General features: G+C 51.5%; 1 protein-coding gene across 1 annotated transcript in view; it reads left to right on the top strand.

The window, feature by feature from the left end:
- LOC117873537 (collagen alpha-1(VII) chain-like) overlaps nt 1-16971 on the top strand; it is a 227207-nt gene that overhangs the window by 201651 nt on the left and 8585 nt on the right. The window contains exons 89-93 of the mRNA XM_034763016.1: nt 1419-1496; nt 4023-4076; nt 7789-7837; nt 11474-11482; nt 13764-13931. Of these exons, the coding sequence (XP_034618907.1) occupies nt 1419-1496; nt 4023-4076; nt 7789-7837; nt 11474-11482; nt 13764-13931 (358 nt within the window). The remainder of the gene's footprint in view (nt 1-1418; nt 1497-4022; nt 4077-7788; nt 7838-11473; nt 11483-13763; nt 13932-16971) is intronic.

The following is a 16971-nucleotide window of genomic DNA, read 5'->3' as shown; positions in this document are numbered from 1 at the left end:
TATAACATCTTCCATCTCTAATTCCTGCGCCTTCGTGAAGAATGCGCGGCCCAGAATCCCCTCCATTGCTTCTGATGCAGCCCACCATGGTACCCAGCGCTGCTTTGCAAGAGTGCAGCGCTTGGCTTCTTCTGTAGAGGAGCTAGGGATGCCAACTGTCTAATCGCACAAACCCAAACACACTTGCCCCGCCTCTTCCCCAAGGCCGTTTCCCTGCCCCTGCCCTTCTCCAAGGCCCCACCCCACTCACTCCACCCGCCCTCCCTCCGTCGCTCGCTCTCCCCCACCCTCACTCACTTTCACCAGGCTGGGGCAGGGGGTTGGGGGGTTGGAGGGGGTGTGGGCTCTGGGAGGGAGTTTGGGTGCAGGAGGGGGCTCAGGGCTGGGGCAGGGGGTTGGGGTGCGGGGTGTGGGAGCTTCCAGCACTTCTGCCCTGTTCCTTTTCTCTGCCGTCCCTGGAGTTGAAAACTATTTAAAAGCAGCCGAGATAGTGGAAGGAACTGAAAGCAAGAGATACCCTCATGTATGTTTAAACAGGCCGGATCTTTTCTATTAGCAGTACAAGTGACACACACCGAAAAAGCTGTGTAAGAGATCATTATTGATGCCAGCTTTGGCACTGATTAAAGCGCACATGAGACGCTGCCTTCCCCACCCACGCTGCTCCCTGTGTTTCCCCTAAATTAAAAGATAAAGGCCTCAGGAACAGCACCGAGGCCCTCCAGATGCCCGCGTGGGAGGGAGCTGCAGCCATCAAAGCCCCAGGAGCCCTCTTCCTCCCGCCGAGACGGTGGTTCTTAAATTAGTGGGGGGACTGCTGCCTGTGTGTGTGAAAGCAGGTGACCTTTCCCAACAGAGACAGGACTCAACAAACTCTTAGCAGCCTCACTTGGAAAAGAAAGCATGAGGTTGGTCCTGGGTCACACTGGATGGAGGACAGGAATTGGGTCCTCCATGGAGAACCCCCAAGGACAGGGTTAGGGGAGCTGTCCGCTGGGGGGGGGTGCTCCCAAGAGGTGAGGGGGGCAATGGCTGATTGCTTGAGAGTCATGGGTATAGGGGGCTGACATCCTTGGCTGTTGGAGGGCTCAGAAGAAGCAAAGCTCACCCTTCTGCTGGGATGACTCAGAGGAAACTCTAAAGAGCTGCTCGGTTTACTGTTCCCTGGGGTTCTTATTTGCAGGGGATGAGGCAGGTACTGGGGCTGAAGCATAAACGTTTGGTGGAAGGGGAAGTATTTGGGCAACACCTGAACTCCAGATGTTTGCCCCAAGTTGCCTTTGATGTCTGAAGTCTTGCTATGCCGAGAATAGGATGGGGGGGGGGGCACACCCAGAAATATAGAATGAATTCAAAGGCATCTGTGGAAGTTGGCCAATCACTTATAATACAATGATCCTTTTTGCTATATTTTTTAGGGTGCAAGAGGTAGAAGAGGAAGACCTCAGCTCTGCCTCAGGGGTTCTGCAGGTACTCCTGGCAACAAAGGAGAGAAGGTGAGTACTGAGAACTGTTCAGGTAGCTTAGAAACCGAAGCTGAAGCTGTGGGGGGGGGGCGTGGTTATGGGGAGGGAACATTTTTTTTGTTCTGTGTTTGTACATGCCTAGCAGAATGGTGGCCCTGGTCCGTTACTGGGGCTCCTAGGTACTTCAGTAATACAAATAATGAATGATAAAAGGCCACTGGACTGAGGTTCGGGACATCTGGATTCAGTCCCATGCTCTGCCATAATAATGAGTCTGATCCGACTCTCACTGAACGCCGCAGGAAGGCGTCCACTGGCTTCGATACACAGAGGGTCAGGCCAACTGTCAGCTGAGCTCTGGGAGCAGCGTTTGTTAGTATCGTTCCCCCGGCTGGCTCAGGAGAAAAGTCCATCAGATCAGGTCTTGGGTGAAGGCTGTCGACTTCGGTTTTGATTTGCCGGCCTTGTGGAATGTCACTGCTCTGTGTACAGACAGTGTGTTGGCCCAGAGTGCCGGCATTCTCAGGGTGTGTCTACACTGGAAGACGTAATTTCCAGCTCACCTAGACATATGTAATCAAGCTAGTGCGCTGAAAATAACAGTGTAGCTGCTGTGGCGCGAGCAGCAGGCAGGGCTGGCCAACCCGAATCGGATCCCGTCTGAAATCCTAGATGCATACTCAAGTGGCCAGCCTGCCCCACCGTTCTCACCGCTGCAGGCATACGTCCCTTGTTAGCACGCGAGCTCCATCACTGCCAGCAGCTCCAGTGCAGACACCCCCTCAGGGTCAGTGATCCGGGCTCTGCGGCACAATCCTGGCTAGACTGTCTGTCTGTTTTAGGCATTTGCCAACGATGTTTGTAACACTTCTTGGGGAAACACCATATTTGGGGCCCACCCTCCTTGACAGCCTCCCCCTTTTAATTGACTGGAGAGGGTTGCGCAGTCCAATTCAATAATGCGATCCTGCATCCTCTGAGGGTTCTAGAGAGCACTTGACTAGCTAGCTAGGCAGAGTTCATTTCACCCAGCTAGTCTAGCTGAAAAAGACTTTCAAAAATGGGAGCCTAAAGTTAGGATTCTGAGCCCGTGTTTTTGCCTCTAAACAAGTGGTCTGATTTGCCCGCAAGCTACTGATTGCTCTCACTATGGAAAACCGGGCCACTTATTTAGAGGTCTGAATATGGAATCAGCCTAACTTTAGTCTCCCGTTTTTGACCGACTTGGCTCTCTCTATTTGCATTGCTAGCGAGAGGGAAATTACGTCTAGGCCAGGCAACCTAAAAAAAAAGCAGCAGATGCAAGAACTGAAGGGTTTTATGTTATTCTGCAAGCAAGTCAAATGCATAAAATTGCCCATACTCCAGTAACGAAGTTAGCCAGACGGAAGGCAAAACAAGGCAAGAGACAAGCAGCGTAAATCATTCACGCCTATTAGTCTGGCCAGGAATTGGGTACGGGTGGCAGAGCACAAGGACTGACTGGCCAAAGGCTGATCGATTCTGAAATCACCCTCTCTTTATACTCTCTTCTTGGCCAGCTGTAGATCTTTGCTACCGAGTCATATTTCTGGCTGAGGTTTTATCTGCCGCAGGGTCGACTTCCCTGACTCACTGTTTTGCTGCGGCGGTGAGTCGCCATGGCAGTTCTGCCCCCTAACAGGTTTAGCCTTTGAGGCTGATGCAATTTGCACCAGTGCTTTCGCCCCCGTTAGGTGGTCACAGATTCAGAAAAATGGCCATCGCGGTTCTCGTTCGGACAATTCGCCCTGTGCCGTGTGGGCTTTTTTTTACCGTAGCAATTTTTAATCAACCAATTTGGTTGGAAATGGCTCAGAGCGACTTTTGCAGGACAGTTGTCTGCACTGAGTAGAGAAATCATCCATCCTGCTTGCTGTTTCCCTTGAGGGTGGTGGCGTTGTGTTCCCAAGGTTGTAACTCCGATGCCACCAGAAAGCTGGTGCAATCGTCTATCTGGCATTTGAATGACAGGAGTGTAAAGTAGCTCAGTTTTGAGGCCAGATTCTCTCCCCAACCCAGAACTTTTGCTCCACGCAGATAATGCCACAGAGCCAGAATTTGTCTGTAGCTGAGAATTCACCTGGCATGAGGAGATCTGGAATAAAGCTGGGGGCACATCGGGGGTAGGAGGTCCATTCAGGCAGCTGGGAGGGGACCATCAGTGCAAAGCAGATTCTCATTTGGACTATGGTCCCTTAGGGACCATATGCAAACGGCATATGTTAGAGCAGCCCCTGGGCTGCTCTAGCTTCTTTGGAGGCTGGGGCAAGTGCCGATCAGTCCACAGAATCAGGGAGACTTAACCAGCCCCCCAATGTATCCCCTCCTCTCCTGCATTGGGATGAATCTGGCAATTTCAGTTTTCTGAACTATTTTCTGGTGTCTCTTAAATTTACGGGAAAACACTGTATTTGGACCTTGTGGTCCCTCCCCCTCTTTCTTGAGCATCTTTTTCTATTCAGGATGCATTTACTGTTGGAGGCATTTACTGCCTAATCTGCTGAACCTCTGTAATTACCTAAGTGTTTTTAACAGGGAGAAAATGGTCCAGCTGGTGTGAAAGGAGAGAAAGGAGATCCTGGCCTTTCTGTGAGTACTTTATCCCCAAATCAACAGCCTAGTGCACAAGCCAGAATAGAGAAAATAGGGCAAATGATGCCTGAGAGGTACGGGGGAGGACAGAGACACTCAGAGCAAATTCATTCCGAATGGCTCCAGGAGATGAATGTTCAGCGCATTGGACCATTAGCGGCTGATAAGATGTCAGCTAGTTGCACGCTGAGTCAGAGAGAACGCAGAGAGCAGCGTAACAGCAAAGCAGACCGCGGCTCTGCTCTCCGAGGGTGCTGGACTAGGGGCAAACTTCTCCTTTCCCATCCTCAGTGTGGACCCTCTGCTTTTTGTTGACATCAGTAGGAGTTCCATGGGTGAGACGAGACCAGTCTGTCCAACAGCAATGGGGAGACAGAAGTGTGCCCGAGCAGCAAAAAGAAGCGTTGGCTAAGCCCGTCCCCTGTAACAGGAATGACATTCACAATGCTGACACCTATCCCACCCCACCCCAAAAGCTAACTAACACACCACCAATCCACCAACAGCATACCCCTACCGCAGGCAGACTGTTTATTTCGTAAAAGGGGGAAGAGGCTGAGACTCCATGAAGGTCAAATAGGGACTTTGCTATTGCTGATCGGTTTTACATGGAAGGTGCCCAGGTACTACAACTGGGCGGCTGTGTAAAAACCCTAAGATTGGTAGATAGGGCAAAAGGGTGAATGAGAGGTGTGCCATGGAACCATGCAGGAGAAGGTAAGTCAGTAGAGAAACAACTGCCAGGAAGGAAGTGAGACTTAGAGCTGATGAAATGAAGATGATGGTCAGAGCTAACCAAGAAGAGAGATGGCAAAAGAAAACAGGAGCCACAATGCTATTAACTACAGCAAGATGATGAGGAGAAACCCAACGTTCAGGTGACAGGAGGTGTCCCTTCCCATATCATGAAACGGAATCATTCAGATCCGGGGAGGACGACACGCATGGAGCAATGAGTTAGGCCTGGCTTAGAGTGAGGAACGAAGGTGAAGTGAATCAGGATGGCTACCTATATAATAAGGATCAGTGGGAACACTTTAGCAATGCTTGGGAAAGTGAGTGAGGCTCCCAAAGGATTGGTTTATTTTGTATTTTGACTTGGGTGAAGGAGGGTCTGGTGGTTAAGGCTCAGGGGTGGGATGCAGGAGAATGGGGTTCTCTCCCTGTCTTTGCCACCAATTCTCTGTATGATTTCAGAGATGGTCCCTTAATGTCTCTGGGCCTCTGTCTCCACATCTGCTAAATGAGGGAAATGAAATGGGTGCAGTTAGATTTAATACGTTCATTTCCACTAGGCATTCGCATACTGTGGAGACGAGCGCTGTAGAAAAGCCTGTAAATACATAACCTCTGTTGCCATGGCTGCCTGTGGCTTCAGCACGGGGCAGAGGTGCTGGAACACAATCAGAGAAGGTGCTCTTGGATATTAGGGAAAACTATTTCACTAGGAGGGTGGTGAAGCACTGCAATGGGTTAAGAAGGGAGGTGGTGGAATCTCCTTCCTTAGAGGTTTTTAAGGCCCGGCTTGACAAAGCCCTGGCTGGGTGATTTAGTTGGGGTTGGTCCTGCTTTGAGCAGGGGGTTGGACTAGATCAGTGGTTCCCAACCAGGGGTCCGGGGCCCCCTGGTGGGGCCTCAAACAGGTTTCAGGGGGTCCACCAAGCAGGGCCAGTGTTAGACTCACTGGGGCCCAGGGCAGAAAGCTGAAGGCCCACTGCATGGGCCCTGAGCTCTGCCACTGGGGGCTGAAGCCAGAGCCTGAGCAACTTAGCTTTGTGGGGCCCCCTGTGGCGTGGGGTCCCGGGCAATTGTCCTGCTTGCTACCCCTTAACGCTGGTCCTGGCTTTTATATGTAGAAAACCAGTTGTTGTGGCACAGGTGGGCCATGGAGCTTTTATAGCATGTTTTGGGGGGGCCTCAGAAAGAAAAAGGTTGAGAATCCCTGGACTAGATACCGCCTGAGGTCTCTTGCAACCCTAGTCTTCTATGGTTCTATCTGATCCCCCTGGAACCGGGAAGCATCAGAAATCTCACCAGAGAACCTGTTCTCTTAAGATTCCCAGCTTGGCTTCCGGATCAGACATGTCCGAAGTAGGGGAAGCGGAAGCGAAACCACTGGGGCCAAAACCAAGGCTCCACACCCCCACCCCCACACCACCCCTTCTCCCAAGCCCCCGCCCTCGCACTGCCCCTTCCCTTGAGCCCCACCCTTGCACCGCCCCTTGCCCCGACCCCTCACACCGCCCCTTCCCCCGACCCCTTCCTCCGCCCCTTCCTCCGAGCCTCTGCTCTCGCCCCGTCCCTTCCCTTCCCCCCCGCCCCCCGCCCCGCCCCTTCCCCCGAGCCCCCGCCCTTGCCCCACCCCTTCCCCCGAGCCCTCGCCCCGCCCCTTCCCCCAAGCCTCTGCCCTGACACAGCCTCTTCCCCCGACCCCTCGCACCGCCCCTTACCCCAAGCCCCTGCCCTCGCACTTCCCCTTCCCGCAAAGCTCTGCCCTCGCACCGCCCCTTCCCCCGAGCCCTCGCACCGCCCCTTCCCCCGAGCCCTCGCACCGCCCCTTCCCCCGAGCCCTCGCACCGTCCCTTCCCTTCCCCCAAGCCCTCGAGCCCTCACACCGCCCCTTCCCCCAAGCCCCCGCCCCGGCAGGAGCGCCAGGCGGAGCGGGGCAAGTGCTGGAGCTCGAGCAGAGCCGGGGCCGGCGAGGTGGGCCTGGGTGCTACGTGGGTGGGCCCCCCTGTGGCTATGCCCCTGGTTCAGCCGCTCTCCCTAGCAGCTGAGCCTGGGCGGGGAGCGGGAGGGAGCCGCTGCTCACATAACTCAAGCTGGCCTCTTCGGGTCACTGCTCCGTGCAGTGCAGCTGCTGCCTGCGAGAGCCTGCCTGGGGAGGTGGGGGCCACCCACTGCCCGCCCGGGCCCGGCTGCCAGGGACAGGAGCCGAGCGAGCCAGAGTCTCCTCTCCCCGCCAGCACATTTCCACCTCACTCCGCCTCTGTCCACGGCAGCTGGACCTGGCTAGGGAGTGGGCTGACGCCACCACCCTAGCCATGCCGGGTGTGGGGAGTGAGGCGCAGTGGGAGAAGGCCAGAGCCCCCCCGGCAGGTAAAGTGCCAGGGGGGAGAGCGCAGCGACCCCAGGCTGGACCCAGGGCTGAGGGAGGGTAGAGGAGACACATGGGGCAGTCACATGTCCTCCCCTTTAGATTGTGCCCCCCCCCCCCAGTATGGGGAGGCACGAGTCGTCTATGCTTGGGTATGCTGCCGTGTGCTGGAATAACACTCCTGTCTGCAGTGTAGACGTACCCTGAGAAACCAAACACCTCCAATCATGACATAGTGTTGGAGGAAGAAACAGGCATTTATGTGGCTTTAGGTCTGTGTCGATTCTCACCTGTGCAGCACAACGCCTCCCACTGAAGAGAGATTTAGTTACATTATAAAACAGCCTTAATCAAATGTATTTCAGAATTGCTTTAGATGAGTTATCCACACGCTGCACACCCTGAACCTGATTCTCGGTGACATCAGGGTCCTTTTACACCACTCCGGCAGCAGGCGTAAAGTGCGTGTAACTTACATCCACTGGCCAAGGGGGCAGAGTCAGATGTGTGTGGCCCCAGGTCGCTGGGGGGCATAGAATCGAAGAGGAGGTCCTGGTGTCACTCACCATAGAAACCAATCCTAAAACCAAGCTTTGCTTGCTGGAAACACAGGAAGAAGAAGTGAAGGATGTGGTCAGGAGCGAAATGAGTGACAAATGCGGTAAGTAAGCCGAAGGAAGCCCCATTTGCTGAGACGCGGCACCGCCGGGAGTCCTGTCGGTGTCTAAATTGGACCAATTTGAATGCCAGCACAGCCCTGCTTGGCGGAGCTAATATCATCCCATTAACTGCAAAGAGCGACGCATTACCAGTCCAGCCCCCTAGATGAATACAAGCGTCCACTGGGCACGAGGGCTCTGCTGCAGTCTTGACCTCCTTCCCAAGCTGTAATTTTTCCCTTTAAACACTCAATTTTTCCATTTCTTTTCATGTGGCTTCAACAGCAAAGCCCTTCCTGTCTTGCCATGTTGGCTCTCTTGTAGCTGGCTGATAGTATTGTACCACAGGTAAGGGTCACGGGGTGATTGAATACACCTGACGATGGCTCCAAACCACCTCTTACTCCCATGCCAATCTTCTGGCTCTTCTTAGTAACTGGACATACAAAGCATTTCCTTTTCAGCAGCTGTCATGATGATGATGCTGCAGGTGTTTGGAGTTCAAGATACGGCACAACTCCCATTACCCCAACGTCATGGGAAATGCTGTTCCCTGGGGTTCATAGACGTAGACGGAGCATGACCCTGTTTCAACAACAAAGCATTTTGCATAATGGAGGATCGGAGAGATAATCCATAAATCATACTTAAGTTCTTTCGTTTTCAGTTTAAATAGATTTTTACTGAAAAAATCCCAGGCTTTATAAAAAGTATTATTCATTTTTTCCCCAATTTTTAGCCTTCTCTTGTATCATTCAAATATATAAAAAATAACTTATTGTATTAGGAAAATACAACACATTGCATGAGATCTATGTATTACGATAATACGTTAGTCTGTGTGTGTATGCAAAGCTGCCTGTTGAAGTCAGGCTATGTATTAGTCTGGAAGTTACACACAACAAGCAAATAGGCACGCACGCAAGCTCTGAAGTTTTATTTGGGGATTAGAGGTCTATTGTTTTCTTAAACTCAGAAGTGGCGTTGTGTTTTGAGTTTGTTTTAGTTCTGCAGCAAACCACACTGAATTCCAATCATCAGAGTATTAATCTACTGCATACATTTCCCCCCAGTCCTTCCATCCACCCAAATAAATCCCAGTATGTACCCAGAAAAATTATTAATATTTTTTCCACCAATTTTCACCTGTTTTTGTTGTTGTCGTAAATAAACACCGATAAATTCCTGGGAAAACTGAAAACGAAGGGCCCCAATCATACTGCAGTATCGGAATGTCACTTCCTTTCCCCATTTCAACCACTGAGACCTATTGGGTTAGGCAGTGGCTGTAGAAACCAAGCGACTTTGGTTCTAGTCTCAGATGTGGCACTTGGCTCACAATACTTTTTGGCCTGGTGAAAGGTGCACTGAATTGTGAACCAGGAAGCTACGAGTTGTAGACTCTCCTCTTCTGCTAACAGGTGTAAATAATACTGTGCCATTTACAACTTTTGAGTTGCAGCAAGGCTGGATGAGTCTGCCATGTTTGAGAACTGGGTTCCATTCCCCAAATCTCAGCGAAGTTAGAGGCCTTGCTTACTAATCAGGCACGGGCGGTGGGTGAACACACTGTTGGGGGAGGCTAGCCCCCAGCCCCTCCCCCTATGCCCAAGGCCCCGCCCCTCCCCTTCTGCCCCCTCTTCCCCGCTGGAGTCTGGAGCACACACCCCCGCTTGGCCACCTGCTCTCCCGTGTGCCCCCAGCCCCAGCACAGCACGGGGGTGGCGTGGCCAGAGCCCCCCAAACCCAAGTGCTCGGTGGGCAAGTGCTCAGGCTGGAGCGCCTCCAGCCCCAGCCCAGTAGCGCCTCTAGCCCCGGATCGCTGGATGGGCAGCGTGGTCCCAGCATCCCCAGTGCCAGTCGGGCTGACGGACGGGTGGTGTGGCCCCAGCCCCAGCGCCTCCAGCCCCGGGCCTTGTGCATAGGTGCCGACTCCGTGGGTGCTCCGGAGCTGGAGCGCCCACGGGGAAAAATTGGTGGGTGCTCTGCACCCACCGGCAGCCAAGCTCACCGCCCCGCCCCAGTTCACCTCTGCCTCCACTCCGCTGAGCGCGCCGCATCCCTGCTTCTCCCCCTAGCTCCTAGCACTTGCCGCTGCGAAACAGCGGGGAGGAGTGGGAACGCGGCACGCTCGGGGAAGAGGTGGGGGCGGGGCTGGGGTGGGGATTTGGGGAAAGGGTCCAATAGGGGCAGAGAGGGGGTGGAGTTGGGGCGGGAACATTGGGGAAGGAGTTGGAATGGGGGCAGGGCAGGGGTGGAGTTGGGGCGGGGGGGGCGTCGAGCACCCACCGGTTCCGGGAAAAGTTGGCGCCTATGGCCTTGTGTGCACTGGCCCCCTGCCTATCCCAGTCTCTCGGCCACAGAAGAGCAGGAAGGGAACTGGTGGAAGCAGGCAGGAGGGAGCCTGGGGGCGAAGAGCGGACAGTGCCATGCCAGGCTGTTTGGGAAGGCACAGCCTTCCCTTGCCTATGCTACCTGCCGCCCATGTCATCAGGGTGGTGAAGGGCACAGTTCAGTGGCTTGTGTAATGCAGAAGCTCAGACTAGATGATCATAACTAGATAAATTCATGAAGGTTAAGTCCATTAATGGCTATTAGCCAGGATGGGTGAGGAATGGTGTCCCTGGCCTCTGTTTGTCAGAGGGTGGAGATGGATGGCAGGAGAGAGATCACTTGATCATTACCTGTTAGGTTCACTCCCTCTGGGACACCTGGCACTGGCCACCGTCGGTAGACAGGATACTGGGCTGGGTGGACCTTTGGTTTGACCCAGTATGGCCGTTCTTATGTCCCTTCTGGCCTTAAAATCTCTATGAATCTTTGCTGTCATACAAGGCAGCTCAGGCTAAATAGGATGGAGTTTGGTGAGTTTTCAGAAGAGTTAAGACCATGCTGCAAATCCAGCATCATTCTCCTTCGTTTCCTGTTCCCCTCTGTTCCAGGGACCACCGTTCCAGACAGTGAGCTCTGTCCCTAATCCATGCCCTGTACCAAGGAAGCCACATGACTAAGGGTACGTCTATACTTACCCGCTGGTTCAGCGGCAAGCAATCGATCTTCTGGGATTGATTTATTGCGCCTTGTCTAGACGCGATAAATCGATCCCGGAAGTGCTCGCCGTCGACGCCGGTACTCCTGCTCCGCGAGAGGAGTAGGCGGAGTCGACGGGGGAGCCTGCCTGCCGCGTGTGGACCCGCGGTAAGTACCTTTAAGTTCGAACTAAGATACTTCGACTTCAGCTACGTTATTCACGTAGCTGAAGTTGCGTATCTTAGTTCGAACTGGGGGCTTAGTGTGGACCAACCCATAGCCATTAATTCCTTCCTTCTTGTCAATGGCATGTCTTATTAAGACTAACTGGAAGTGGTTGCAATTTTTTTTTCTTCTCCATGGAAATTGTTGACTTTTCATGGAAAAGTTTTCAGTTATTGAACAAAAACACTGAACATTTTTGAGCAAAGCAGAGACTTTCTGTGAACATTTTCATTTAGTTGAAAATCTGACTTTTCCATCGAAAAAAAAGTTTTGATGGAAAATCTTTGCTCACGCCTAACCCTGCCTCTGAGCCCACAATGCCTTGGCTTGCCTGGTCTTGTGTTTGCTTTATTCATGAGTTCCTTTCTTTTCTATCTTTGCAGTTTGTGCAGGTGAGTTGGGACGAACGCCCATAAACCGCAGTAAGTTTGTTATCATGTATGTAACCTGGAAAACACACATGGAGTTTTACAGTCAAATAAAAGACATGGGCCCAGATCCACAAAACGACTTAGGTGTTGTAATGCCTAGCTTCTGAGCACCTAGAAAATCACTGGAATGCACAAAGTCTGAGTTAGGTGTCTACACTGCCTATACAATGAAGTGGAGAGAGAGGCACCTAAGAACACAATCCATGAAAACCAGCATGCTAGGTGGTGCCCTGCCTATACTAGCCAATGGGAGGTGCTCGTGAGAAGGGTGTGTCCTAAGCCCTGCCCCCTCTCACAGCAATCTGCAGCCAGGAACCCCTCTCCTGAAGGCAAGTGGAGGAGGAAGCAGATCCCCTATAACTTTTAGCCTAGTGGTTAGAGCACATACCTGGGGTGTGGTGTTATGGGAGAATTAAATTTGACATTACAGCCGTCAGCCATTTTGTGTGTCCAGCCACTGCTAGCTAAAAACCAAATCCCACATAGCTAAAATAATTTTTAAAACTCTAAAAAGCAAAGCCAAATAGCTGCATGTCTGCAGTCTTACTAATCAAAATAAAAAAATATCAAAAAATTAATATACCTTAAAAATAAAAAAAATAAAAATCAACAACCTTAATTTGAAATACCCCTAACATATACATTTTATTATTATTATAACTAAAATACTTTACTAATAAAAAATAAACAATTTGCTAAAACAAAAAAAAATTAGTAATCCAGTAGGGATTACTATAATAACTCATTAAAAATCACTATAAAGTATATACTTTATTTATATTAACTATAAAAAATGAAATAAAAATACACCTTAAAGCAATCCAAAAAATCTTTTCTTCAAGCCAAAAGCTAACACTTAAACTCCCCAGCAGCTGGACGGAAGGAGGGCCCCCGGAAGCCCGGCTGTTAATCTCTCAAAACCATCTCAAAGTTTAAGTAACTATAATATTTAAAGTGCTCTAAACCTGTTGCTATAACGTATATGTGTATGTGCTTAAAATCTATTTAAAAAGTAATTTGAAGTAAAAACACGCTTGTTTATACCAATCATATATCAAACAAAAAACCTTTATCCCTATTCATTTATTCCTAACCCCCCCCCTAAAAAAAAATTATTAAATTGCCACTACCTTAAATTCAGAAAACCCTAAATAGCAGGTTCAATTCCCCCTTTGCCAAATGAGAAGAAGGGAATTTGAACGAGGGGAGCTCCAGCTTCTCAGGAAGTGCCCTAACCACTGAGCTATGGGGTATTCTGATGTGGGGGCTCCCTCAGTCTCACCTTTGAAGTTTTGTCCCATGTTGGACAAACAATTCAAGTGTCCTCTGGAGCCTCTAGGTCAGAGGTTCCCAAACTGGGGGGCATGGAGGAATGTTCGGGGGGGTGTGGCTGGGGCCTGGGCCAGCCCCCATGGGGGACGGGGAGGGAGAACCACCCAGCTTCTCTCCTGGCCCCAGCCCTGGCAGCTGTCCACCCCACACCTGCTGGCCCTACACCCCGGGCTCTGCTCCCGGCCGCCCCAGCTGCTGACCCCATGCCCGGGGTCCAGGCGACCGGCTCCGCACCCAGGGCTCCACGCTCAGGGCCCTAGCTGCCAGCCTAGGCTCCCAACCAGGGCTTCACTTCCAGCCCCTTCCCTGCCCCCAGCTCTGGCCCCAGCTTCGGCCCCCTTACTCCTCGGCCACCTTTGCGTTTTAAACAGTGGAACATGTAGTGACTGCTCTTGTTCCCATGTGAGCACCCTGGTGCGCTCGCATACTCCCCTTGGATTTGTACATAAAAGCAGCAACCTCCCACCATTTTGTGTGATCAACCCATCAATGGTGCAAAGATTCCTCACGAGTGAGCAACACAGAGCTGGAATGGGATTGGCCCAATCAGCCATTCAGTACTGGGCCATGTGTTCGGGCGTGTGCACACATCCACGCCCTGCTTTGCACTGTTCAACCAGCTTCGTTTCTGACACAGCTGTGAAGTTTGGGTTGGTGCACACTGTAGATCCAGCTTTCAATCTACATAACTTGAGTGTCCCTTTTTACTCGTACTCAACTGGAGTATTAGCCAGGATTATCTTTCCCCAATAAATGACATGGCTGTAGAACTCTATGTGGTTTGAAGTTAGACTTCTCCTACCATTGTCTATAGATTTCTGCCATCATAGGATTGCTGAGGTCCCCTCTCCAATCTGTACCAATACTTTTCATTCAGGGAAAGACTTTCACTTACTAATTAAATCTGCAGACCTGGGTGCAGACTCTCCAGGAGAAATCGGCAGGAATATCAAAGAGAATTTTCAATCGCCAGAACTCATAGGGAAGGCCGATGAAGCTCAACAAGAATTACTTCATGAAATACAGAATACGACCGAACTAGAGATGCCTATCATGGAATCGACTCCATTTATGCCCGGTAATTTATTTTGATGTGGTTGTGTGTGCATTTTAGCTTTGACTACAATTGACGACGACCCCCCCTCCCCACCTCACCCACAGCAACCTGGGAACTGTAGTTATAAGACCGCTTCCCAGTGTACCAATGGAACGAGGGCCAGTCAGGATGTCTGATGGCATGGGACTGGAAAGCCAGGAAGGACAGCCAGGGTTGGAAGACCATGAATGGAAACAGTTCAGAGATGATTGTTGGGAAACAAACCTGTAACTAGCTGCAGCTATGGTCCCATAGGCTGTATGAGTGTGTTGGTAAGGTGGAGAGACCAGGACCATCACTGAGTGTAGGCTGCAATCTGCCCTGGAAACGGGTGGGAGGTAAAACTTCAGTCCAGCCAAGCTGTTGGGGTAGATGTGGGAATTACTGGATGAAGTTCTCTGGCCTGTGTCATGCGCAGGTCATAGAATCATAGAATATCAGCCTTCCAAGGGGAGCAGTGGGGGCAAAAGACATATCTGACTTCAAGACTCAGCTTGATAAGTTTATGGAGGGGATGGTATGATGGGATAGCCTAATTTTGGCAATTAATTGATCTTTGACTATTAGCGGTAAATATGCCCAATGGCCTGTGATGGAATGTTAGATGGGGTGGGATCTGAGTTACTACAGAGAATTCTTTCCTGGTTGTCTGGCTGGTGAGTCTTGCCCAGGTTTTAGCTGATCACCATATTTGGGGTCGGGAGGGAATTCCTCATTCCAGAGGCCCTGGGGGGTTTTCGCCTTCCTCTGCAGCGTGGGGCATGGGTCACTTGGTGGAGGATTCTCTGCACTTTGAAGTCTTTAAACCATGATTTGAGGACTTCAGTAGCTCAGACATAGGTTAGGGGTTTATTACAGGAGTGGGTAGGTGAGATTCTGTGGCCTGCGTTGTGCAGGAGGTCAGACTAGACGATCATAATGGTCCCTTCTGACCTTAAAGTCTATGACTCTATGACTCTATCAGGGTTGGAAGGGACCTCAGGAGGACATCCAGTCCAACCCCCTGCTCAAAACAGGACCTAATCCCCAACTAAATGATCTTAGTCCGACTAGATGATCTTAATTGTCCTTCTGGCCAAGGGCGCTGGACCCTTTGTAGAAGTGTGTGTGTGGAGGGGGAGGGGGTCAAGGCCAAAGTCTCCCCTCCCTCTCTGCGGCTGGCTGCTCTGGGGTGAGCCAGCTGCCCTCTCTTATGACACCACAGCAGCCCCTGGTGGGCAAAAGGTGTAATTGCAGCACCTCCAGGGCAGAATCTATTATTCTGCAGGGGAGGGAGAGGGAATCTGCAGGGACATGAATTCATGAATCTGCTCTTATGATTCTTTTATTAAAATGCCAGGGGGACATGGTTCCCTGGCCTCAGCATTGGTCCTTAAATCTATGGGGAAAAGAACCTCTGGATGGCAAACTGATATAGATCTCAAACAGCAGGAGACAGTTCCTTTGTTAATTGTCTGCAGCCTGCCTTTCTAGCCAACGCTCTGTACCCAGAATGCTTTTTCTCTAACTTTTATCTCAGGATTGCGTTACTGTGCTTCCAGGCTGTGTCTGCTCAGCTGTCTCTCTGCTGCTGCTGTCTTGCTTCTGTCCCTGTGTCTCTCTGGGTGTGATGGCTCTGTCCCACCAACACAGATTGTATGTCCTAGTGTAGCTGCGTCAGTCCCAGGATATTAGAGAGACAAGGTGGGTGAGGCAATGTCTTTTAGCGGACCAACTTCTGTGGGCGAGAGAGACAAGCTTTCGAGTTACACAGCTCTTCTTCGGGTCTCCCTCCAGACCTGAGGAAGAGTTCTTTGTAGCTTGAAAGCTTGTCTCTCTCACCATCAGAAGTAGGTCCATTCATAGGCACTGGCTTTTATTTTTCCCTGGGGGTACTCCACCCTGATGCCCTGCCCCCACTCCGCCCCTTCCCTCCAAGGCTCCGCCCTCCCCCTGCCTCTTCCCGCCCCCACTCCACCCCTCCTCTGAGGCCTCTGCCCGCCCACCACTCACTGCTGTCCGTTCTCCCCCAAACCCCTCCCCGAGCTGCCAAACAGCTGTAGCTGGTGGGTGCTGAGCACCCATTATTTTTTTTCCATGGGTGCTCCAGCACCAGAGCACCCACGGAATTGGCACCTGTGGTCCCCCATCTTGTCCCACCAACACAGAGCCAGACACACAAAAGCCTGATCTACGCTAAAAAGTTAGTTGGACCCAGCTACGTCACTCAGGGGTGTGAAAAATCTGTATCCTACACTGATGGGAGCACCCCTCCTGTGGGCGTAGGTAGTGTCTACAACTGTGCTGTTGTAGTGTTTCAAGTGGCAGCAAACCCAAAGACCTTGCCTGGTGGTGCTCTCTGCCCACAAAGTCTGACTTACGGGTGGGCGTCTATACCTGCTGTGTCTTAGGTGGGGCTGATGAGTTGTCTCTCACAACTGTCTTCATGAGGGGTGGCGGTCACAGCAGTTTAGATGTGATTTAACCCAACCCACTTAATACTAGCATAGGCTTGGGAGACTTAGCCCTGGTCTACACTGGGGGGGGTCGACCTAAGATACGCCAACTTCAGCTACGCAAATAGCGTAGCTGAAGTCAGCGTATCTGAGGTCGACTTACCTGGCTGTGAGGACTGTGGCAAATCGACTGCTGCCACTCCCCCGTCGACTCCGCTTCCGCCTCTTGCAAACCACCGTTCCAGAGTCGACGGGGAGCATGTTTGGGGATCGATTTATCCGCGTCTAGACGAGATGCGATAAATCGATCCCCGATAGATCGATCCCTACCCGTCAATCCGGTGGGTAGTGAAGACCTGCCCCCAGTTATTAGGAACCCTGAACTTCTAGGTCCTATTCCTATTGTCTCATGTATTGTACAGGATAATGAAACATATGTACCTGGTACTGACCTTTGTAAAGCATTGCGCTCTATGGAGGACAAGCGCTATAGAAGTGCTAGGTCTTAATGATTATTAAGCACCTGTAAAGGAAAATCCACTATCTGTTCTTTGCTTCCTGTCCTGTCTGAATCCCCTGCCGCCCAG

Source organism: Trachemys scripta, chromosome 1 (genome assembly GCF_013100865.1).
Source record: "Trachemys scripta elegans isolate TJP31775 chromosome 1, CAS_Tse_1.0, whole genome shotgun sequence".
Taxonomy (NCBI): domain Eukaryota; kingdom Metazoa; phylum Chordata; order Testudines; family Emydidae; genus Trachemys; species Trachemys scripta.
This window is presented reverse-complemented; position numbering and strand designations above follow the sequence as displayed.